At 37.7% G+C, this 26,264-nt stretch overlaps 1 protein-coding gene across 3 annotated transcripts in view; it reads left to right on the forward strand.

Moving 5' to 3' along the window:
* PRKN (parkin RBR E3 ubiquitin protein ligase) overlaps positions 1-26,264 on the forward strand; it is a 1,024,664-nt gene that overhangs the window by 398,741 nt on the left and 599,659 nt on the right. For all 3 annotated transcript variants that reach the window (XM_065889067.1, XM_065889066.1, XM_065889068.1), the window contains one exon: positions 10,546-10,629. In XM_065889067.1, the coding sequence (XP_065745139.1) occupies positions 10,585-10,629 (45 nt within the window). In that variant the 5' untranslated portion in view covers positions 10,546-10,584. The remainder of the gene's footprint in view (positions 1-10,545; positions 10,630-26,264) is intronic.

Consider the following 26,264-nt stretch of genomic DNA (forward strand, 5'->3'; position numbering starts at 1 on the left):
ATGTGATGTGTTATTCACCAAGCTTTATTTTTGAGAACTAAATAATAATGTTTATATGATGATGATGGTATCTGGGCATTCACTAGAAATCTAATAAACTTCTTATCACATTTAATAAGCATAGTCCATTTCCAGTCATAATTATCAAGATGTAAAGCCAGCTGAGATAACTAGGAAGCTTTACGTGATAATAAATGTTGTTATTTCAATCGATTTACATGCCTTGAATTGAAATGAGAGCTACCATCTCAACAGTTAGAAGCGTTTTATGCTGCCTGAAACTGCCTCTAATCTGAGCTGCAGCAAATTTCTCTCCATGCAGTAGCAAGATTATTCTTAGTAAAGAGAGTTTGAACAGATGAAGATAATCATATGCTTCTCCTAAATTAAATCTGTTAAGAGTGCATAAAAGTGAATCACTGTATCTTTACGTCTTTATTTGTCTCTATTGTTTCAGTTCTATGAAATAGGACCAAAAAAATCACTGCTGTTTAAATCCCACTATCACTGTGATGTGCCTACAGCAACGCTGTCAACACTTAGTAATATAATTGGAAGCATCTCGTCGTTTAGGAATAGTTTGGTAACTGGAAATTGTGAAGGAATAACCACATTGTTTGACACTGCATTTAGCATAATGGCACCCTACACTAAAGGACTCTCAATAAATAATGACAGTGATTGACTCTGTCAAAACTCAGCGGAGCTGTAGTGCAGTGGACCAAGAGTTGTTTCACTTACAAAGGTGTAGATATTTTTAGAGATGTGATGTTTCTTTCTTGTAATAATTTCCTTGGAGGGAAAAAGTATGTTATTGAGTATTAGATTATGAAATGCTTGCTTTTATGATATGAAACACATTTTAGTAATGGAAGGACATTTGTTTTATACTAAATCATGCCAAATTATGTTTTGTAAGCTATAGAGATACCCCAGTTCTTGGGGAAAATCTCCAAGACCAGCTGAGATGTTCTTTTTAAACAGCTGTTGAGTTAATTCGGCAGCATTGGGTAATCAATACAAGCATAGACACTTGCTCTGGTTAATTGCTGGTCCCAGCAGCAGCTGCATCATTATGTATGAAGCATCTCTTCAACTCAGAAATGGAGTTATGTTTGGAGCAGTAATAAGTGAGGTATTTAGATTGTCTACGAATACACATAGCCCCAGTTGTCCCCTTACTAATATCTGAATGCCCTGTTATAATTATAAAGGATTTTCACATTAATTAACTCCTGCATTATCCTGTTTGACTCTGAGCTCTTATTACTCACAATTTACAGATAAGAAAGTGAGGCATAAAGATGTTTAAAGTGATTAGCCTAAACTCTTGTGAAACTACATTTAGAACATAGATCTTCTGAATCTTTGCCTATTGGGGTGCTCTTTCCATGATCACATTTTTCTCATACTGGAGTTATTGAGCAGTACCTGCTAATATTTATTGAATATTAACTATGTGAATAAGTACTTTATCTCATTTAACCATCAATCCTATGATGTAGGTACAATTGTTGTTTCCACATTACACATAAGAAACTGATTAATTAACTTCCTTATTGTTGCATGTCTGCTAATGTCTATTGGATTTGAAATCCAGTCAATCTCAATCAAAAGTACAAAGATACTGTTTATCATGTTGGCATACCCATTGCTTTGAAATCAGTGCTTGGCATACTATTACATTTAAATGTGTATTTTAATGGAATCTTAATATCAAGTAATAGTAGTGTAGATTAAGACATTTAGGAGGCACAGAAGTAAATAACTATTTATTAATTATTGACACTGTCTTGTTGAGAGTATATGTATATCGCAAAACCAGTCTAGGAGTTGGTACCTAGTCCTGCTTTCCCTGCGCAGAATTCTTTCTCTTGTGGAATTTCGCTTTTCCTGTCTGATTCCTAATCATTCCTCAGATCTCATCCTAAACAATAGTCCTTCAAAAATCTTGGTCAGGGGTCCCTCCTGTGTACCCTCAAAAAATCCATGTAATAATTAGTTCTTCAGTCACTTTTATCCTCCTAATTGGAAAAGTCTTGTTCAATGATTTATCTCCAGTCTAGGAAAATACCTGTCACATACTGCATGCGTAATTTGTTGAGTGAATTAATGACCTCCGTGACTTAAAATTGGCATCAAATGAATGTGTTTCAAGGCATAGAGGATGGCACATGGTAGTGGTTTCAAATTCTCGAGTAGCTGAATAGTGCTTTTCTGAGATCAGAGAAATTATATTAAATAATTGGAAGCCATTGGTAAGTTTACATGTGGGTGCAGATACTTTCTGCTTCTGCTTATGCCCGGATGAAAACACAAGAGGGGGCCTAATGGACTATCAGAGAATATGCCAAATTAGTGCTAGTTTGTTATTTTTGTCTCCATAAACCATATCCAATGTGACACATTACTGCTTCATAATATTTAAAGGCTTTTATTAGAAAATATATCACTAGGTATTTTGAATTAAAATGCAAGGAAATCTAGGGACTTCCCCAGTGGTCCGGTGGTTAAGACTACGCTCTTCCATGGCAGGGGGCACGGCTTCGATCCCTGGTTGGGGAACTAAGATCCCTCATGCTGCGCGGCATGGCAAAAAATTAAAAAGAGGAAAGGAAATCTAAGTAGGCCTATATAGTCAGAAGCCAGGGCAAAAAGCTGAAGGTAAAGCGAAAGAAGACCAAGCGAAACAGCACGGGACAGTTCTTTACTGGTAGTGATAAGAAACTGCAGGTTAGAATCTCAGTCAGTGAAATGCCAACCTAACATTTGACAAAGCGTTGCACAATAGTATCTTCCAGTGAAGAGGGCTCTGTGAGTCCTTGACCGAAAGAATATGGTCGAGATGACATTGCTACTGCTCTCGGGAAACACCTACAGGTGCAAGCAACCCCTGGAAAGACTCTGATTGAGAAGAACCGAGGGCAGGAGCCCAGCACCGCTTGTCAGCCATGCAACTGAGCCATTTTGGAGGTGAACGCTTTGGTCCCTAGTTGAGCCATCCAAATGACCACGTATGGAGCAGAATGGAACTGGCTCACCAAGCCCTACCCAGCCTAGTGATCAAGCTTTTGTTAAAATGTGGGCAAGATTTTCCAACAGGAGCAACGACTTCAGATATTTCATGTTACAAAATAAGGAAAGATCCATAATTTTGTGATTAACAAACTTTGTAAAAAATGGGTACTCTTTCACAAAAATGCAGTACTCTTAAGGCATGCTAAATATGAGAGTTAAGTACTTGTGTAGGGGGCCAGGATCCTTAGGAAACAGTTCTGTGGTCACCCCAACACATGAACAGATAATCACCTTAGGTTTCAAAGCTCTATAGAGTATAGATAGCATTAACAGATTTTCACTGGGAATCAAGGTTGGTTTGTGCATGTGAAAGTGCTACGTAAATAACCCAGTTCTTTACTAATGCAAGAAGATGGCAGTGCTGTTACTTTTATCGTGATCATTATTTTCCTGCTGGTTAACTGGAATTCGCCTAATCATTTCTTCCCTCTTCTGCTTCCTTCTGTCCTATATAAAATAGTTTCAAAAGAAGGGTTAATCGGGCTTCCCTGGTGGCACAGTGGTTGAGAGTCTGCCTGCCGATGCAGGGGACACGGGTTCGTGCCCCAGTCCGGGAGGATCCCACATGCCGCGGAGCGGCTGGGCCCGTGAGCCACGGCCGCTGAGCCTGCGTGTCCGGAGCCTGTGGTCTGCAACGGAAGAGGCCACAGCAGAGAGGGCCGTGTACCGCAAAAAAAAAAAAAATGTGTGTCAGGGACAGACATGAAGGTGACCCCCAGTGATCTCCCACCTCCTGGTGTCCATGCTTTTGTGAAATCCCTTCCTCTTGAATGTAGGTGGTTCTGGTGATTTCCTTCTAACGAAGAGAATATGGCAAAAGTGATGAGATATCTACCACTTCCCCGATCATGTTATATAAGACTCCCCTTTATTACATCTTAGAAGACTGCATCTTAGGGACCTAAGCAGATATTCTGCTGGCTTGTGAAGTAAGCAACCACGTGTAGGAAGCCCACGTGGCAAGGAATGGTAGGAGGCCTCCAGCAGGCAGCAAAAAGCAGTGACAAGAGCTTTGAGGACCCATCCTTCTTCTCCAAGCAGAATAAGCCTGCTTTATTTCTTTTATACTTTGGATTCTATACACAATTCATTGGAGGAAAGTTCTTTAAAATAAAACACAACTTTGAAAACCACAGATCTTTCAGTTTTCTAGCTTTACAGATGAGAAAGGTAAAGCCTGATTCAATTAATGTATTTCTGAGTATTCACCATGTTTACATACAGCATTTTGCTACCCACATCAAAGCACATAGATATAAGTAGGACATGGTTCTTCACTTTAAGAATTCTGTAACTCGATGGTGAATGTTAGGAACCAGTTCAAAGCCACAGAACTGGTTATTCTTTTGTTTTGATTGACAGTGGTTTGGATTATCCTATAATAAAAGTTACAGACTATTGCGTCTGAAGGTTATAAGGGGAAATTACTGAAGAGGTAAAGATGCTTTTAAAAAAAAATTTTTTTTAATAGTTTCATTACATGGATTGTTTTTTAAACCATATTGGCTGTGGTCCCTAATTGTCCCCCCCACTTTATCACGTCTGGGTGCTGAATGGTAAATATAGAAATGGTTAACATTTGTTGAGAACCTACTGTGTGCCTGGCATCGGCCTAACTTTTATATTTAATCCTTGCAATACCCGTTCTGGTATTACTCCATTTGTCCTGGGCTAGCTGTTCCCTGAGTGGTTAAGAGAACTTCCAAAGTTGCAGAACTACTGAGAGACAGGGCCTCAGTAAGTAATTATTGAATGAGGAGTGGAATAAGATTCAGTTCCCTGTTTTAAATTACAGAACAATTTACACTCAATAAAGTGCACAGAATTTAAGGGTTCAGTTCTATGAGCTTTGACAGTTATGCACACCCATGTAACTACTACCCCAATCAAAATACAGAACATTTCCAAAAAATGTCCTCATGCCTCCTTCCAGTCCATGCATACCTCCAGTCAAGACAATCAGCTTCTGATTTCTATCACCATAGATTAGTTGTTTTGCCAAAGTTTAGTATTATGAGCCTTTTTAAAAATTTTAGCCATCATACTGCCTAAGATGCGAAACCAAGTAAAATTGTATCTTGTTATTTTAATTTGCATTTTCCTGATTATTAATGACATTAACTATCTTTTTATATGATTATTGGCCATGTTTATGTCTCCTTTTATAAAGTCTTTTGCTTATTTTGAATTGGGGTGCTTGTCTGTATGGTGCTATATATAGTTCTTTATATAGTCTAAAGATGAATTATTTCACAAATATACATATTATAAATATTTTCTCTAGTCTGTGGCTTGCATATTCATGTTGAATAGTGTCTTTTGATGAGTGGAAATTTTCTAAAATTTTCATTGAAATTCAATTTATAAATTTCTTCATTTATGGTTAGAGCTTTGTGTGTCCTTATAAAAAAAATTCTGTCTGTTTCAAGGTTGTAAAGATGTTCTCATTTGTTTTCTTCTAGAAACTGTATGGCGTGAGGAAGGGATTTAGATATCGAAATTCAGTTGTTCAAGCACCATTTGATACAGATTCTCCTTCCCTCAGAGAATTTCCTTGGCAACTTCTCAGTTCGTTTTTTCCCAATACACTTTACTGAGAAATAGTTTGTGTAAAATAGACTGCCTCCATTTAAAGGGTACAATTTGAAGAGTTCTGACAAGTATATAATCCCACAAAACCACCATCACAATCAAGTTAGAGAACACTTCCATAATCCCTATATTAGTTTGCTAGAGGTGCCATAATAAAGTACCACCAACTGGGTTGTTTAAGTGACAGAATTTTATTCACTCACAATTCTGGAGGCTAGAAATCTGAGACTAAATTGTCAGCAAGGTTGGTGTCTATTGAGACCTCTTGCCTTGGCTTATAGATGGTTGTCTTCTTCAGTGCCTTCACGTGATCTTTTCTCTGTGCATGTCTATGTCCCAATCCCATCTGTTAAGGACATCTCTTAAGGACACCAGTCACATTGAATTAGGGTCCACCATAATGACCTCATTTTAACTTAATTACCTCTTCAAAAACCCTATCTCCAAAACAGTCATATTCTGAAGAGGGTTAAGACTTTAACATATGCAGTTTTAGAGGACACAACTCAGCCCATAACACCTCCAAAAGATTCTTCGTGCTCTTATGTAGCCCATTCCACCCTCTGCCCCCACCCGAAAGCTACCAGTGATCTGTTTTTGCCACTATAGATTTGTTTGCATTTTATATAATCAGAATCATGCATATATTCTGTTTCATATTTGGCTTCCTTCCCTCACATAATTTTGAGAATCATCCACGGTGTTGCATTGATAAGTAACATAATACTGTTGATTACTGAGTAGTATTCCATTGGATGGATATACCACATTTTGTTTATCCATTCATATTTTGGGTGGTCTCCAGTTGGTGGCTATTATGAATAAAACTGTTGGGAGCATTTGTATACAATTCTTTTTGTGGACTCGTTTTCATTTTTCTTAGTCAATTATCTAGGAGTGGAATGGCCAAGCCATGTGTTAGTTGAATGTTTAATTTTTTTTAAATGCCTAGTAGGTTTCCAGACTGTGTCATTTTATATTTGCACCAGCAGTATATGTGTATTCATTTGTTTTATATCTGACCGATATTTGGTATGAATATTTCTTTTTAATTTTATTCATTTGAATGGGTGTGCTCAGTTAATTTACAACCTCAGTCTTTGTGGCTAGTCCATAAAACCTATAAGAAAAAGGATTCTTCTCTCTTTTGTAAACTCTAAGAATACAGAGTTTAAGAGCTGTTTAGTAGATATGTATTGTTTGGTTGGTAGATATGTATTGATTCAAAGGACTTTCCCCTATTATTTTCCCTGCTTACTATTAAATGATTGCATTATTGAGCCTCTGCTATAATCACAGCACCTTGCTTAGCTTTATTAGAAGCACAGATCTTAAAATCAAATGGAGGAAGATGCAGAACAAGGTTACTATATGACTGATGGAAATGTCAGTCATGCTTTGAGAGAGTTATAAGCAGCATGCCCTGGAAAGTGAATGATCCCTGGGGAATGGTTGGGTAATCTGGAAACTGAGAAAAAGGAAGAAATGAAAAACCCACTGGGTGAAGTCTGGTCCCTTGACATTGGCATCTTATTGCTTATCTATCTACAAAATTAAACATAATCGTACTTGGGGAGTTCTATTTTGAGAAATAAGAAATCCTGCTTTCAGCAGTTGCCATTTTTAAATAAGTCAACATGTACCAGGCACTGTGCAGTCTTACAGGTGTTATTTCACTTAATCTTCATGAAATCCCTGTGAAGGAGCTATTTAACCCCTCACTTTTCAGATGAGGAACCCTAAGTTTAGAAAGGCAACATGAAACTTGCTCAAGAGCATATAGCTAATAATTGGTGGAATTGGGATTCAACAGGTTGGTGAACTTTGACTCTCCTTCTCTGTATCATTTTATTGCAGAGAGGAAAAGTTAGGAGGGTGGATGGAAGCCTCTGAGTGTAGCTGTCTTAAAGACAGTTTTGCTGTCCTTGTATTATGTCAGTAGTATAATTTTCAAAATAATTTTAGTCCCTTAAATTTAATTATTCGACTTAGATGTTTGTGGAATCATTCAAGAGGCTATTTTTTTTTTTGCGGTACGCGGGCCTCTCACTGCTGTGGCCTCTCCCGCTGCAGAGCACAGGCTCCGGACGCGCAGGCCCAGCGGCCATGGCCCACGGGCCCAGCTGCTCTGCAGCACGTGGGATCCTCCCGGACCGGGGCATGAACCCGTGTCCCCTGCATAGGCAGGCGGACCCTCAACCACTGTGCCACCAGGAAAGCCCCAAGAGGCTATTTTAAATGCAACACAGTTGATGATAACCTGAGATAATTGGTAAAAGTGTAGTAAAAATACTATTAAAATTACCCTTTTCAAAACCTGTAAATGCCAATACTTTGTAGAAACATTTTGTAAAACATAACGCATAATTTGTTTAGGGAGCAGTGTATATGCCCACCTATGAAGAATAGATTATAGAATTGATTTAGATAATTCAGGAAAAAACCACACCTTTGCTTAAACTGCCTTTCTGAAGCTTGTCGGAGTGATATTCGGATAAGAATTAGTTAAGTACTTCAATTTTCCACTTGATTGGACGTGACAAGACATAGCCAAAATGACTTGTGGATTTGTTCTGGAATTCTTAAGAAAAAATATTATTTTAAGACTCATATTTTATAGATTTTTACCACTGTTTATTATGCCACTGAGTCATTTTTCTGAACTTCTGATTTACATGCATCATGTAAATGTATTTAAATAGTATTCTGCTTCATGATCTTCAGCTGGTGGTAGCATTAATCAAGACAAACCCCCAAATGTTGTAATTTTCCACTCTCTTACTGATTCAAACCACTTGAATCACTGGATCCTATCAGTGCCTTCTCAGATTTCACAGGTCAACAGTACTAAGGTTTTAACTGAAGTAATTTCTCACTTGAGACCCAGATGCAGCTGCTTGTACAAATGAATGAGATTATATGGTAGCCAAAATGCTGCTACAATATTTTTGAGTATTTTCCATATGAACGTGGAAAATTTTATTTACTGTCAAGGATTGGCAAGCTTTTCCCATAAAGGGCCAGATAGTAAATATTTTAGGCTTATTGAGCCACAGCTCAATTTTGCCCTTGCTGTGCAGAAGCGGCATAGACAATACATAAATGAACAACCATGGCCGTGTCCAATAAATTTCATTGTGGACATGGAAATGTGAATATCATTTACTTTTCGTGTGCCACAAAAGGCTCTTCTTTTTATGCTTTTCAACCATTTAAAAATGTAGAACCATTCTTAGGTTGTGGCCGTACAAAGGCAAACCCTAGGCTGGATTTGGCCAACAAGGCCATTGTTTGCTGACTCCTGAATAGAGGCTCAAATAATTGATGTATTTTTCTTGGTTGTAACTACTACTGGACAAAAAGGAGAAAGTTTTCTAAAAAGCAGCCACACGATTCTTTATTAAGACATGTATTTCACACTGTTCTGACATTTTTTTTTCTGATGTCTTTCTCCAATTCTATACCTTTGAGAGATGAAATACATTTTTTTTTGTATTCTTTCCTTGATGCATTCTAATTCATAGCTCCCTTGTGCTGCCATGTGATTTGCAGTCCTTGTTAATCTTGTGGTCTTGACACCTTTCTTACTCCTGTATAAAGCCCGTTAATTATAAATGCTTTACCCATGCAACTATTAAAACAATGTATGCAATGAATAACCAATTAACATTTTATATTTTCTAAAACTAGAAAGGAGCAAAGTTAAAACTGCTTTCTAATGGCAGAAATTAACCGGGAAATTTGTTTCTATTTTCAGGATGGTTATAGCAATAGCATTCAATACTAATAGTTTGAGTAGTATGGATAAACCAGCACATATATTTTTTTATGTTGAATTCTCATATCCAACGGAGTTCTATTCAGTTTTATTACCTGTATGTTTCGTTATGGTCTGAGATCAAGAAGAAAATTGTGAATGAATTTTCTGTAATTTCCTTGTACAACACAAGGGTTTGTCAGTTAAAGTAGTACTTATGTGACAATTATAGGAATTGTTACATAAATGTTTTTGTTGCTTTTTGGGCCCTGAAAAATTAACGCATGAAAGATTCATATCTGTGATATGCACAGAAAGTTTCATTGCATTCTATGTTTCTAAGCTGGGGATCTGACCTTTCTATCTAGAAGATTTTTAGGCTCTTCTGCTTATTAAATTGTAACTTTCTCCCTGTTTGCTGCTCCAGGTCTCACTCTGCTTTCTCTCCCGCCTCCTTTTTCTCGAGCCTTTGGGCTCCTTGTGGGCCTGCACGGCACAGAGGCCCCCTCCTCTGCTGCAGCCTATTGCAGATTTCCAGAAAAGTGTGGAACTCTCTTCTCAACCAAATTTCTGCCTTCTGTTTTTCTTAGTATTATGGCTTTACATGTTGCTAGTTATTAACTGTAATTCTCACGGGGCCTCAGGAGCGAGAGGAGATACAGGTGCCTCTGCTCAGCCTGCGGACTGTGCCCAGCGGTCCTCCAGGTGTGCCTCCCCGTGCTGCACTGCTGCCCCCAGATAGTCCTTTTGAGTGAGACTTGCATGTGTGTTTTCATTTAAAAGTTATCAACTGAAATTGCAATGAACTTAAGAAAATTATTTAAATTTTTAAACAATTAAATATAACTGCAGTGGGGAAACTACTACATGTACATGTGATACATGTTTGGAGCAATATGCCAAATATCATCTTAGTACATTGATGAAAATGGTTTTGACTTACCAGATCCCCCAAAAGGGTCCTGAGAACCCCCAGGGTCTATGTATCTTACTTTGAAAATCTTTGGATTACATATTTCATTATCGTTTTATAGCATAAATAGATTTTAGAAAATGTATTAGGGAATACATTTGAATTACAATTTGTGCACCAAGTATATGCTGTTTTTTTCTCAAAGGGTCCTTCTTGCTGGGAAGATGTCTTAATCCCAAACCAGATGAGTGGTGAATGCCAGTCTCCAAACTGCCCTGGGACTAGAGCAGTAAGTACTGGTCAAATCTGTTCTTTCATTATGGCATCTCCAGTGTTTACTAGGAAATGAGATTAGAGACAAAACACTAATTGATTCTTCCCATCCACTTTTATATTTACAAAAAGTGTTATAAGATTCAAAAGTGTTCATAATATTCTCGAAAAATTCTGCCTGTATCATTGCCTTCCAGTGTCACTTTCCTAGAGACTTAACCACTTTGGGTGATTATGTTGAAACATGACAATTTAAATTCCTCACAAGGTGATGTTCATGGAATATAAAGAAGATCCTGTTCAGAGTCTGACAAAAGAAAACAACAAAGCTATAATGTTCATCTTTTTCCTAATGCTGTGATATTTTACATTTACGTTCCATATCATTCAAAATTGCTCTTTCTACCTTTCTTAGCAGTTTTCTGGCATAGTGGGCTGTTAGAAAATTTAGAATGAATAACCAGCTGTAAATGGAATCCCCATCCTCTGTTCTCTGCAATCCATTTTGTCTTTGCAAACATACACCATGTGTTTCATATAGAGAAGGTATTTCTGGAACGAGAGCCTAAGCACTGAAGTTATTTTTTAAATAATTTTATCATTATGGTCATGTTTATAACTTGTGTATTATACTTTTTACTTTGAAAATCCTTGGGTCCATCATAATCTGATTATATATATTTTCTGAGCTGTAAATACTCTTACGGCGCCAACACAAATGTCAAGTTAGTTCACAAACTGTCACAGCCAGCTGACAGTTCATATCTTCTCTAAGGAACAAAGGCTGTCAACAGCAACAGGTAGAGTGTTTGAGCTAGGATCATTAGATGTGTCTTCTCTCTCCAATCTGCTGGATGATTGCAAGGCTACAGAGACAGCAGTGAGCAGCGATGATGATCACTCTCCATCAAATGGGACTAGGGACACTGAACAGCTCTTTATTAATGCAAATCCTGAAGAAAAATAATGACTTGTGCGTCACTCGCCGATATCGAGGCACAATACAGTCTTGCAAGTTTGCTATTGGGATGAAATTAAAGTATACATACTTTGTAGGACAGATTTCTTAAGTATAATTGTATTTGCGTGTACATATGTGGATGTAGTACGCATATATTACAGTATACATGCCATGTAGATATAATTACATTTAATAATAATTTAAATCCTCTGGTGCATGGCACATTATGATCTCCATATCATCTTTACAGCAATGTGAGCTCCTTTGAAAATCTACTTCAGTCATTGACAGTCTGACTGCCTCTGTGTACCTTCATATTAATTGGGAGGATCCAGCACAGCAGGATAGACAATCTTGCATCTTTAAGGATTTAGCTTCAAATTGGTCACAGGGCTACTGTGTTGCTAGGGCTGGGAATCACGACCTTTGCTTGTTGAATATTCACCTCGCCTATTTATCAGTATACAGAGCTTCGTCTAAATCAGTTTATACTGAAGCTTTATTTCGGACAGCATGGTGAACTGACACCCTAAAAAAATCCTTGCAGTGCACACTATATAAAAGTAGTGAATTGAATTCCAAACACATATTTTTAAAGAACAGCTGAGCTGACGACATAGTAAGGAGAAGGTCATATGCCCAAAAGTAAGAGAAGGCTAGACTCCAGAAAGGAAACTGTGTAAGCTAAAGCCACTCACCACCGGGGGCTACAGCCTCAGACCAGGCAAACGCTGGAGACTGCTGGTGAGTTTAGGGCCTCGTCAAGGTGGAAAGTGAAACCATAGAATTCTACATGAAGAACCTCCTGGAAAACATGATTTCCTCCTGGGATCAAGTGGAGTGAGGAAGCTGCTGGGGGTAGTTGCCTATTTTGTTTTCACTCTAGGTAGAAATGTTACTCCTAAGAATTTGTAAGCACAGACCCATATTTACCTGAGTTTGCCGCTAAATTTTACTCTTTCTGTGTACACTTATATAAAGTCCTGAGTCTAGAATGTTGTTTAGGGTGGCCATGAGTTGGCAGTGCCAGGAACTGGGCTGAGACTAACCCACATCCTCCCAAGGAGACCTGTGCTCTCAAATGAGTCCTAAAATAATTCCCTCAGATAAAGTTTCACAGAGCATGACCTAACAATCAGAAAAATCACAGATGGAAGCATGCCATCATGAATGAGAGCAAGCAGAGTTCAAACCTGGAAAGAACACAGAGATTAAAGTTGCCTGGGAAAGACTATAAGTATGCTTAATGTGTTTAAAAAATGAAAGCGCACATATGATTAAAAAACAAAAGACTATCAGAAATACCCAGTCAGATTAAAAGATTAAATACACACACACAGACATGCATGCCCACGTGTACATACATGCACACAATAACATGAGAAATTCTAGAATTAAAAACTATAATAATTGACACAAAATTGACTAGATGGGCTAAACAGCAGGTAAGTAGGTGAAAGAGCAATTCTAACTTAGATCTGAAATTTGCCCTGATAAAATTACTCAAAATGCAGGCAGAAAATATAACAGATTTAAAATATAAAAGAGAAGTTAAACAATATGGTGGGTAAAATTAGATTTCCAGAAGAAAATAATAGAGAGAATAGTGGAAAGGTAATATTTTAAAAGATAATGAAGCAGAGCTTTCCACAATTTTTAAGACTCAAGAATCCCAAGGAGTAGGAATAAAATGAAAGCCCCACCTAAATCGATCACTGAAATTGCAGAACAGAAAGATTCTAAAAGCAGCAGAATGAAGAAGACTGCTTACTACACAGGAGAAACAATCGATAGTTATTAAACCAACAGCAACATCAGAAGGCAGACGACACAGGAACAATATCTTCAAAATGTTGAAAGGAAATAAATGCTAAACTGAAATTGTATTTAAGAAAAACTTTTAAAGGACAAGATCAACAACCAAAAAGATATTTTCAGGTAAACAGAAACTCAGGGAATTAACTTCCATCTAAACCTTTCAAATATTTTTAAGTTAAATTATTTCAGAAAGAAAGAAAATGATCCCAGAAGGAAAGCCTGAAATGCGAGAAGGAGTGATTGGAAACAATGTAGAGAAACCTAAACAAAATGTAACAATCAGTATGATAATATTTGATTAATGGAAATATATGTAAAGATAAATAAAGTTTCTGGACAATATTGCATATAAGCATCGAACATAAAGTTAAAGCATTCTAGGATCTTTGTACTTTTCACCAGAAAGGAAAGACAGTGACTGAAATTAAACTTGTTTTTGGTACATGAACGTTCATAGCAGCTTTGTCTGTAACAGTGCACACTGGAAATAACCCACATGTCCAACAACAGGTGAGTGTGTAGACAAACTGGAAGAGCCATGCAGTGGTTTACTGCTCAGTGATAAAAAGGAAGTCACTGTTGACATACGCTACAACCCGGATGGTCCGCAAAATAATTATGCTAGTGAGAGAAGCCAAACAAAAAAAGGAGATGCTGCGTGATTCCAGTTATGTGAAATTCTAGAAAACACAAACAATCTACAGTGATAGAAAATAGATGGGTAGTTGCCTAGGGACTGGGTAGAGGCAAGTAGAGCATGAGGATGGGACTAAAAAGGGCCCGAGGAATCTTTGGGGATGAGAAATTGTTCAGTATCTTAATTGTGGTGTTGGCTTCATGGATGTATATGTATGTCAAAATGTAGGCTATTTATCCACATGCAGTTTATTTGATGTTACTGATACCCCAGTAAAGCTATAAAATAACAATGCCAACATTTTATACAATTAGGAGATTTCACATAAAAATTCAAACCTCAAGCTCATCCTGAAAAGCCATAAGATCAGGCAGCTCTGTGATGGCCTCTCAGCCAGAGTTCCTCACCCCTGTGCACTCCTCAGCTGGCTGCCGAGCTGTGTTAGTGAACTTGAAGGCTTTCCTCTGGTGTGTAATTCTGAGGACCCCTCACACTCCCGACACGTTTGGGGTTCTTCTCCCTTGTGAATTGTCTGGTGGTAAATAGGCTGCTTCTCCTCAAAGGCCTTTCTGAACACCATGAGTTTATAGGCTCAGGGCTGGGTCTCATGTGCCTTGGCCAGGTTCAAGTCCTTGCTGTCCAGTGCCCAGGCTTCCTCACCATGCCCCTGCTGGGGGCCACACGGGGTTGGGGGCCTCAAGTCCCGGGAAGGGCAGAAGTGCAAAGTCGTCCAGTGCACAGCATGGTAGATGCCCCTCAGGGCGTTTTCACAGAGCCCTCTTCTCCCAGGAGGGGCTCACAACCACACCATGCAAGGTCATGGGTCCCATGCCAGGTTCATCACCTCCAAGTTCAGATGACTTCATCTGAACCATGACCTGGGGGCCTCCTCAGAAGCTGCCCCGTATAACCCACTGGGAAGCAATTCCTACCCCAGTGATCTAGTTATACCAGTCATTTTGAACATGAAACTCAAGTTAAAAATGCATTTAAATTGTATAGAATTACCGTCTAGGTGATTGAAATACAATACAGGTGTCAAGTTAGAAAGAAAGAAGGGAGGGAGGGAGGAAGGAAGGAAGGAAGGAAGGAAGGAAGGAGGGAGGGAGGGAGGGAGGGAAAGAGGGAAGGAAGGAAGGAAAAAAGGGAGAGAGTGAATTAGAGGAAAATGGGACAAATAAGTAGCACACACCAAAAAAAAAAAAAAAGGTAGAAATAAAACCAAATATAACAGTTAATGAAATTAAATGTAAATGGACTAACTAAAGTTTAGAAGACAGATTATTAGACTGGATTAAGAGAAGAAAATCCAGCTTTATGGAGGTTACAAAAGGTATACCTAAAACATATGAGAACAAAAATATTGAAAGTGGAAGAATGGAAAATGATGTACCACACAAATAGTCACCGAACACAGCTGTTGAAACTATTTTAATTGCATATAAAATAGGTTCAGGGAAAAAAAAGCATTATTAAAAGTTAAGAAACATTATTAAAAATAGATTTCGAGGGCTTGCTTGGTGGCGCAGTGGTTGAGAGTCGGCCTGCTGATGCAGGGGACACGGGTTCGTGCCCCAGTCCAGGAAGATCCCACATGCTGTGGAGCGGCTAGGCCCATGAGCCATGGCCGCTGAGCCTGTGCGTCTGGAGCCTGTGCTCCACAACAGGAGAAGCCACAACAGTGAGAGGTCCGCGTACCGCAAAAAAAAAAGTAGATTTCGATGAAAGGTTCAATAACCCAGGAAGATATAGTAGTTTAAAACTTGTATGATCTCAATAACATGGATATAAAATACATTAAGGACAAATTGTCAGAATTAACAAATTGTACACATGAAGCTGTAACCATGAGGGAAGATAGTGAGCTAACTCTCTGAGGAGTTGAGGGCTCCAGTAGTGCAAACTCAGGAAGCCGTAGCCTACTAACACAGCCACTGAGCAAGGTGGCATTCTGAGTGCTACACCCAACCATGAGGGGCACCCCTTTTTTGAGCACATGTGGAACATTTCAACAATTGATCGTGTTTTAAGTCATTTAAATATCACTAACGGAAACATAACCATAAAAACCTCTTAAACATGGAAATTCAATTAACTTAGTCAATTAAAAAAAATCCAAATGGAAATATGGGATCAAACAATAATGAAAATGTAACACATATCAAATCTTTTGGGATGCAGCTAAATTAGTATTTAAAGGGAGTATTTAGAACCATAAATGCTACTTTTATAAAAGAAGAGAGGATAACATTATTTAAAGATATTGTTTAAGAAAGGAGGAAAAAATTGTCATAGTGAACTATTTTTTTTCCCATATCAATGAACACAAATAAATGGTTAAATAAAGGAAATGAAGGCATGCACACTTCTGAATAACTATACTAGTGGGTGGGCAGAATTGCTCAATATGAGTCGTTTAGTTCCTTCTTCTTTGCTCTTATCTTAAAACCATTTTCTGGATTGTATTTTTACAGCGCAGCCAAACGTAAGCCATGACTTCTATTTTCTAAAGCATTGTGTGCGGTGTTTGTTTCTTAAGAAGATGAGAAGATAGGCACTTTAAGTAGTTTATCATATTTAAATTTGTAGAGTATTTTAAATTTTGACACTATTTTATACACTATGTATTATATTATTATAAAAATGTTTAATTTCTATCACTTGAATAAAATATCCATATATTTAAAATTCAAAAGAGCAGGGTCCATAATGTATTCTTAATTAATGTTTAGGCACTTAAAGATCATCTAACTAGATCGTTTTAAATAGCAGTAAACTTTCACCTTGGTTTTTAAGACTACAGATATAAACTTGACCCTACCTACACTTTAGACAGAGAAATCTGAAACAAATTCAGTTCTACACTAGTCACTGTTATCTTAGAAGGAGCATCACATTAGTTCTGAAAGGCATCTTACCTTATTATAAAAACAATTCTAGTCAGTTCCAAGGGTGTGTGCTTGAGATTAAGAGGGACAGAATCAATTAGGGTTTTTTTTTCCATTAGTGAAATTAATTCAACTTTGGATATGATATAGACTTTAAGTTTTCTGTGTAAATCTTCATTTTATATTTTGCCTATGATACCTTAAACAATGAAGATATTTGTGTTTGTGCGTTGGGGGATATATATTTTTCTTACTTGCACACATGTAGGCTAACGCATACCCAGAAGCCTTACTCTCTAGGAATTACTCCTGAGTTCTGAATCATAACTTTTAAAAGTGAGTATTCCCTGTCCACCACTCTCCTGTGAAGACATTTGGCTTAGTGGTGCTTTTATGGTAATTAAGGGTTTCTTAGCCAACTGTGAGATTGTTGATTTTTCCCTCACGTCTGACAGTGGGGTTTAGGATAAGGGATAGTCCCTAGGATGAAAAAGAAATCAATTATATCTTGTCTTAGTCTGTTCAGTCTGCTATACCAAAAATACCACAAATTGGGTGGCTTATAAACAACAAATACTTATTTCTCACAGCTGTGGAGGATGGAAGTCCAAGATTAAGGCACCAACAGATTCAGTGTCTGTTGAGAGCCCGCTTCCTGAGACTTAGATGGCCGTCTGCTCATTGTGTCCTCAAGTGGTGGACAGGGTGAGGGAGCTCTCAGGGGTCTCTTTTAATAAGGGCTCTGCTCTCATGACCTAATCACCTTCTAAAGGCCCCAACTCCAAATACCATCACAGTGGGAAACAGGTTTCAACATATGAATTTGGGGAAAACACAAACATTCAGATCGTAGCAAACCTCAAAGTAATACATAACCACGGTCATGATTTTTATGCTTATTAAGGGATGTTGATTTCACTACTTAGCCTATAGCATGCATTATATTTTATGTTTTTGAGGAGTAATATTTACTGAAATTCTGTGTAAAACAATAGAAAACTTTCTTTTTTAGACTGCTTGATTTTGACCAGAGTTAAGCTCTTTTACATAGAACTTTTCTTTCTTATCAGAAACAGTTGAGATAAGTCTGTTAAAATAGCTCAAAGACTTATTTCAAGTGAAGCTTGATACTAAAAACTATCCCCTGAATTATAATAAATGACATAATTATTAAACTCAGTGCAGCAAATGGAGAGTTTTCATCTTACTCAACATGCAATTTATTTCTTGCATTTTCCCTGTTAGGCTCAGTATATGTCAACTGGAACATTAGTTTGAATGCAAGTTAATTAATATTCATAGTCTCTCTCTTTGATTTCATCTTCTGGGAAGATGTTGACCAGAACAAAATGAATAGTAAATAAGTGTCACCTAATACTGTAAAATTTTTTATTTATAGGTCATTTGCATATTTTATGTCCGAAAAGTTTCTTATTAATGTTTTAGTTTAATCAAATTACTATCCTTGAAGGGCTCTGTGTTTCTTTTTGTCGCTTTTTGTTGTTGTTTTAGGCTTGATTAGGATCTCACAAAATGAGTCTCAGGATTTCTCAGGATGGGTTCCTGGTATAAACAATATGTTCTTATTTTTTCCAATATCTAATAATAATGGAAGGTTGGCTTTGTTTCGTTTTTAAGAAAAGATCTGAGGCTGCAAGTGTCCCTGAGGTAGTCACAAATGAAAGCCTTTTTTTGCACAATGTAAAAGGAGCTCCATATTCTTACGTTGCCCAAACTCATCTGCATAATGCAATAACCAATGTGGCACAAATATCTCCAAATATGTATTTAAACAATCCCAACCCTTGTGGCTCCAGGGGAGCCATTGAACCCAAAGGGCTGCTGGGTGCTTAAACGTGGAGGGTGGAGAATGGAAACAGAAGTAAAAGAGGAAAGAACACATTGACTCCTCTCTCATTCTGCCCTGCTCTGGTCAAAGAGAAATGGTCTCCCTGTCCTTACACTGTCCTACAGTCACATTTTCTAAATTCTAAGTAAAATTGAATTCTGAAAGTTTTGCAGTCAAACTCAGATTATGATTGAATGGTATCTAAGCGGGACAAAATGTTCTTTGTTTTCTGACATGCAATTCGGGTGACAAACTAGAAACTTCTTATAGCATTTTTCAAAAACTGATCGAGTATTCAGACTCAAGGACAGTTCATTTCTAAATCAAGTTTTGAGGACTTGAAAACAAAAAGTGTCATTTAAAAAGAAATTAAGGCAAAATTGAAAGATATGTATTTTATTATGGAATTGGCAGAAATATTGCAAATTTAAATAAAAAATTTTAAATTTTGTTTATAAATAAATTAGTCTGCTGTGAAAAAAATGTGTCAGTTTTTACGAGTACTAAAGAAATTGAGGTAGTTTTAAAGAACCCACAGCTATTTGTGCAACTCTGAAGTCTAGACTCAATTCCATTCAATTTCTCTTTTTCTGTGACATAACCCCATTTTTATCTGGGCTCTTCTATAACTTCGTGGAAAATTAAATCAACAGTCATCTTCAAATGGTATTGTTAAAGACTCTTGTACTGTTACATGAAAAAAACTAATCACCAAGGAAAGAAAACCAGGTACCAGAAATCCGTGCATGTATATATAGCAGAATACCTATGCACATGAGATAACCCATATCCACACCGTAGTCCCACAGACATAACCTTGGTTTAGTTTATGATGCCATTTTTCAAGCAAATGGGCGGTTTCCATAATGTATATTTTAAATATTGAAAATAATTTGTGCCTCCTCAATTCCAGGAAAATTCTGTTGTTTGTGAATTGTAAGTTGTTTTTTCACTTGATGATCTGTGATTCTCTGTGCTATAATTTATATCTTATTTCGTATACAGAAGAAAATCATGCATATTACCACAGTGCTGTTTGGATATGATCAACTTTTATCATCCCCAGAGGCTTCAAAAGTTACTCCTTAATTTCTCGTCTTTCCATAGAATGATTCCAAAGCCAGATATGTCAGTGAGGGGCTGTGTTGAAGTTTTGTTGTGGCTTTAGACAAGGGCCCCAGACAACAAAGACACAACAAAGGAATTTATCATGATTAACCAGAAAAAGGTGAACTTCGAGACTGTTAGGTTTTAGATTAGGGGAGAAGGTATATGGATCTACCAGAGAAGATAGCAATAGATATAATAAGATAATTTCAGTAGATTTACAAATGAAATTCTGAGAACTGGAGCAAAGAAAGATTAGATACTACTGTAAACATCACTGAATGTTTCCACTGGGATGGTAGATTAGACCTAAATGGAAATATCAGGGACTGGAGACTAGAGGTCAGCCTGCGATAGCCTCCGTGCAGACGTACAAGAGGCTAATGGAGTGAGAATAGAAGGAAGATGTGGGAGTAATGGGCCAAGAGAATGAGGCCTGCTTCTCAACCAGGAAATCACCCTCTTGATCCTTCAAGCAGGTGATTGATGGCTCTTGGAGACCCACACTTCATCATGCCTTGATGGCAGTCATCAAGAAACCATCATTCCTCTTATTCAGGTCAAGCTAGCTCTCAAAAAGTTACCAAGGGCCATGATAAAATTTAGTTTTTCAGATATATGCTGAAAAAAAAATACTTAAAGCTATTTTACCAAACTTGAGAGGTAGCATAGAAAATATAAACATATGGAGAATAAGATCAAAACTGAGAAGAATTTCATGCACTATTGACGCACATGTAGTGAAACATTTACTTCCACTAATATTTCTTAGAAAACAAACATAGTTTGGGGTCCTCAGATCTGAATTTCCTAAAGTAGGTAATTATCATCCCCCTCAGTACTCAGAGTTCTAGAAAATAAACTCAGTGCTGACCATAATACATGAGTGTTTTTATGAGATGAAGACAAAACTTTTATGTTTAAAGATTGAAAAGCAAAATATACTTTAAAATGTGTGTGTTTCCATTCAGAGAAATATAGTTATTTTCATAACAGGTATTTATGTGTTATGTTATGCGCTGTGTAGAAAACAAAGAGTGACCTTCAAGCACCGGAAGTCTGGTTGGGGAGATAAGACTTTACAGAAATGACTGCAACCCAGATTCAGCAACACAAGTAAAATACGCATTGAGCATGTCTTCTACGCCAGGCTCTAGGAATAGAAAAGGAAATATTTCATTTACTGCTCTCATCATTTGGGGAAAATGTGAGGGTGGGGTCGGACATGTAGGCCAGTGATGATTTTTACCACAAACTACATCTTGATAAAGACAGATATGAAGGAGTGTAAAAGACTTCACTTTGTGAATAAGGGAGAGGAAATAAGACAAATTGGTATATCACAGAGGCCATGAGACCAGCACAAAGAAGTGTTCTGTGGGAGTTCAGAGAAGGGAATTCCTTTAACAGAGGTGACCAAAGAAGGCTTTTTGGAGGAGGCGGGCCTGAGGCATGGGTAGTGGAAATTCCACAGGTAGTGATGTCGTCAAGGTTAGGAGCATTTTGTGAGGCAGAGGAAATGACAGGAATAAAGACATAGAAAATTAAGGGTCACTCATCCCATGAAGTACTGTTAGCTGCCTGCTGTCTGGTAGATAGTAGGCTCAGCCCTCCTGTGTGTGCAAAGTCAACATCCTCTCAGCCCTGATGACCTTGGACTTATCACGAGGAAAGATGGAAAAGAGGCCCAGGGTGTTACAAGGGCGTGAAACAGGGCATCCGCCTAGAATCTGTGAGTAGGGCACCCTTGACTGGAGGAGTGGAGGCCAGCCCTGGGATCTGCAGGCTGAGTCAGAGTTACTGGTGGCGAAGCGGGAGGGTAACTTCCGGCAGGAAGGACCCTCTTGCAAGAGCCCTGCTGTGGGAGGCTCCTTGGGGAAAGCACCTGGAATTTGGAGGTGACAGAGGAACAGGAGGCAGTGTGTTTTCTCCCTTTTGTATGTTTGTTAGTTGTTTCGTTTGTGAGTTTTTATGTGGAAGATTATGACTAGTAATAGAAGGAATCTCACTAGTTTGGATATTTTGAAGGCTGAGATAGAACTTGAGCTGGTTGGCGTGAGGGGCAGGATAAAGAACAAAGAAGGAAAAAGAAAATCTTGAGGTATAAAAAAAAGAGATTATTTTTATATACTTTACTATCTTAAATCCCTGGTAATGTGTGAATAAAGGTAAATGAGAATTGGCATTTTGCCTTCCTTAAAGCTAGAAACAACATACAAATGAAATTTTAGTTTAGAACCGATTAGAGGCACCACACTTTTTTTCTATTTATTGGGTCATTAAGAGCAGCCATATGGTTGTCTTCTGTCTTATCTGTTCACGTTTCTCCAGTATGTTCCTCAGTGGGAGTCTATTTAGTGGTTGATGGGAATTCTAGTTTTATTGGTAACTCTCTGTTATCTGTAATTGCCAGAAGTAGACGATCCAGTATAAAGAGTCCACTCCCTTTTTGTCAGCCTTACTGGAAAACTGAGACCTTTTTCTTTTGCCATTAACTTTTGAAAATATTAGACGGAAAAGAAAACGGGTTACTGTGTGAAGTAAAATTTGAGACTATCTAAGAATCCATCCCTTCTTAAGGATAATGCAGTTGACTGTAATTGTATGCTGAGCAGTTTGAGGAGTGCTCGACTGAGAGTTGGGAAGTCTGTAACTCCTTCTCTTTCTATGTGCATGTCAATTTTCTGTTCATTTCCAGTTCTCCAGTTGGACAGCAAAGATATCCATCACTCTTGAAATTTCACTGAGTGTTTGTGGAGATTCAGGACTCAATAAAGCTTCCTCAGTTTAAAAAATGAACGACGTTCTGTTGGGATCACATAGCTGTTGATATCTGTCGATTTTCATACCTTATTCAGAAATGGCTGTATTTTCCTGGGTCCTAGCATTGTCATTTTTCCTCACAGTTATCTAATTTCTTAATTTTATACCTGCCTTATAAAAACATACCATTTCTGTCAAAGAACCATTTCTCCATGTGCTTTTATTTACCATTTCATTAAAATTTACACTGATGTTCACAGTTATAAATGTCATTAAATGACTTTATGTTATGCAGTTAAAAGTCATATCACTCAGTACAATGTCCAATATATGAAGACCATTTAGAGAATCAATTCTAATTTAGTATTTAATAGTGAGTGCTAATAATCATTATAATGCATGCATTTAAATTTGGACATTTTCTTGATTGCGTAATGAAATGCTTTAAATGAGCTCATTACTTAAGGACTCTAATTCTCATGCACCTTATGAGGTAAGGTGTTTACCTCATATGGATATAAGCAGATATAAATGGAGAAAAATGCATAGTGCGGTTCATTAAAGGGCAGTGGTTACAGCATATGACTCTATAAGAACAAAACCGCAATAGAAATACAAAAAGTACATTTTTTTGGAGTTGAGCTAAAGAAGCTCCTTAGAGATGGCTTATGTTTACTCTTATGGAATAAGCAGAGTCAACTGAATTGTTATAAAGAAGTGGCCACTGTAGAATAGGGTTCATCAGCCATAGTTACAGGACTAGATGAATTCTATGACTATCAGATCCCAAGAGAGCAAATAAAAGAAAGATTGCCCAGACCAGAGGATTAGTTAGGATACTGCGAAGTCAGGATTACTACAAACTAGGATTTATTATCCACTAATTCTGGTCATGATGCACTGTTTAAAGCACGGTTCTTTAGAAATCATGGAATGACATCGTATTGAGAACCGTGATTTAGTCTGAGTTTTCCACATTTTCTTTTCAACTGTCACAGCTAAAGTACTTCCTAGGATTCTGCCATGGTTATCACAGCTGTCCCTCCAAAAAAAAAAAGCCTAAACAAAACTAAACAATTATAACCGAACCCTTCATAATGGTGAAAGCCAATCTCTATTTAAAAAGAGATAACAGGAAAGGGAGAAGGGGAGGGGACAGAGGAGGTGATTAAATAAGCTGAATAAATGAAAATTCATTACTCTCTTCATCAAATGTTTCTTTGTGGCTGGAGACATGTCAAAGAGAAAGGCCTCCAGCTGGTAAGGACTACCATGGATCTGACCCGAAAGGCTTACAGGTTCAGGAACTAACTTTTAGCAACTCAGATCTTGAAGAGACTAACTCATGGGCTAACCAACACACAAAAGACATTATTTATGAACCATGATATTAGTTCACTAATGTATACTCTGGGAGCAACATCTCGAATTGCAGAATATTCATATCTACCTTCCTAGATATGTTTGTTTTCCTCCTCCCTTCTGCTCCCCTCCCTTTTCTCCTTCTTTCTCTCCTTTTGTTTTAAAATGTGTCTGCACAGTCTTTGACACACCTTTCGTCAAATGTTGGGTTCTAATTCCCCACCCCTTGGACCTGGGTCAGCCTTAGTGACCTGTTTCTGAAGAACAGAAAACAATAGAAGTGACCCTGTGTTAGGATCTTCTGAGGCTGCGTGACAGAAGTCACAGTAGTGTCTGCCTGGCCTTCTCCTTGGGACACATGCACGAGGAGCCTTTAACCAACATGGAAAATGCCTGAGAGACCACATGGAGAGGCCACGTGGAAATAGCCAGAGGTGACTAAGGAGCCCAGGGCTTCCCTTGACCAGCAGGTTAGCCTTCCTACCAACTGCCATTTGTGTCAACAGTCAGCCTTCAGACCTGGCTCATGAGCCTCCCCAGCTGCTGCCACAGGAGCAGAGATTAGCAGTCTCCACCAAACCCCACTTAGTGCAGATTTGTGAGCAAAATAAATTAAAAAAAAATTCAATCCAATAACATTCGCACAGTAACAGATAGCTGGAATACCTCCCATAGTGTTCTCCATGATCATGTGATTATACCAAAGGCCACACACACTCTCATACATAGATATGTGTGTGTGTAGGTCATAGTTTTATAAAAACCCGTTCAAATTAGAAATCAGACAATGATTTGATGATGAGAGTATCACAGTAGAATTATGTGGACTTGAGAAAGAGTTTAGTCATGCTGGGCTTGATCATTTGTATATCTGAAGCATGTCTTTACGTTGGATAGTGTCTTATAAGCAATAACAAGCACTTTCCAGTCAACTCCCCCACTTACTAGATACCAAATGCACCATATGGTCATGCCAGAGGAATTAAAATGCAGCTATTTATCTATCTAATTTAATTCCATCATCTCTACCTGAGGCTACATCCTGGGCTCTGAGATATCTGTATGTATTTCCCAAGTCACCATTAACAATATATTTCCAAATGATTTTGTCTGATGGTTTATTTTTACCGTGGTTAGTGTGTAGTGTAGCAGACAGGAGCATGGCCAGTGGAGTCAGAGAAGCTTGATCTGAACTTTTGTTCTGATACTTATAGTCTTATGGTCTTGGACAAAATCCTTGTGCCCCGTCAGTTTCCTCATTTGTGAAACAATCAGTGCCTTTTATACAAGGTGGTTGGAAGGATTAAATGTGAAAAAGGATATATAAAGTGCTTACCTCAGAGCCTCTCGTTGTAAGGGATCAATACATTGTAGCTATTATTACCATAGTTGTTCCTAGTCTAATGTGTTGACTTTTACTAGACTTGATCTCTCGCCTTTTCCACCATACTGTGGTCAATTGACCGTAATTCCCCTGCAGTTGATTGTCGTTTATACAAATAACACAAGGTATTCAAATCGATAAAATTGCTCTGACAATAACTTTGTAGCAGACTGAAACATCTGTAGTTTCCTTAAATAAAAATGTACTCAATTTGCATTTTATATAATACATGCAAGATTGAGATATAGATAAAATTCTCTACCAGCTGATCTGGAGGAAAAAAAATAACTTAGTCATAATGACTTAGAAAAGCATTGCTGTTGATTTTTTTTTTCAGAGCCGTGCACCAGCAGGATTATTGTTATAATATATTATTGTATATGTTATACTCAAAGTGCAATTTAAAGTTATGATACCTCCATTATTTTCATAATAAATGTTGCTTTTTCTGATTATAAGAACATGATGTGGGCTGAAAAAAACAGCCAACATACTTTCATATAAAGAAAAGGCTAAAAGTCATGTTTAATCAAACCACCGGAAGAAAATCACTGTTAACACTGGATGTACATTCTAAATGGTTTTCAAAGTGTACATGTGTATGTACACATGAACACACACATTTTTTTAATGAACTCATATCTTACATATTATTTTGTAACTTGTATCTTTTAATTCATATAGTGTACTCATTTTTCTATCAATAGATAAAAGTCTACATGATCATTTCATGATTGATACCATTCTATTCTGCTGAAGGAGTCCACCTTCAGTGAGTATTTAAGCTGCTCTACATTTCACTCCAAGAGCCACAGTTTCATGATCTCTCTTATGTACATCCCTAAAAACGTGTATGGTCACATTTTTAGAATATAATTTTAG

The sequence above is a fragment of the Phocoena phocoena genome, chromosome 12, assembly GCF_963924675.1.
Source record: "Phocoena phocoena chromosome 12, mPhoPho1.1, whole genome shotgun sequence".
In the NCBI taxonomy this organism is placed as follows: domain Eukaryota; kingdom Metazoa; phylum Chordata; class Mammalia; order Artiodactyla; family Phocoenidae; genus Phocoena; species Phocoena phocoena.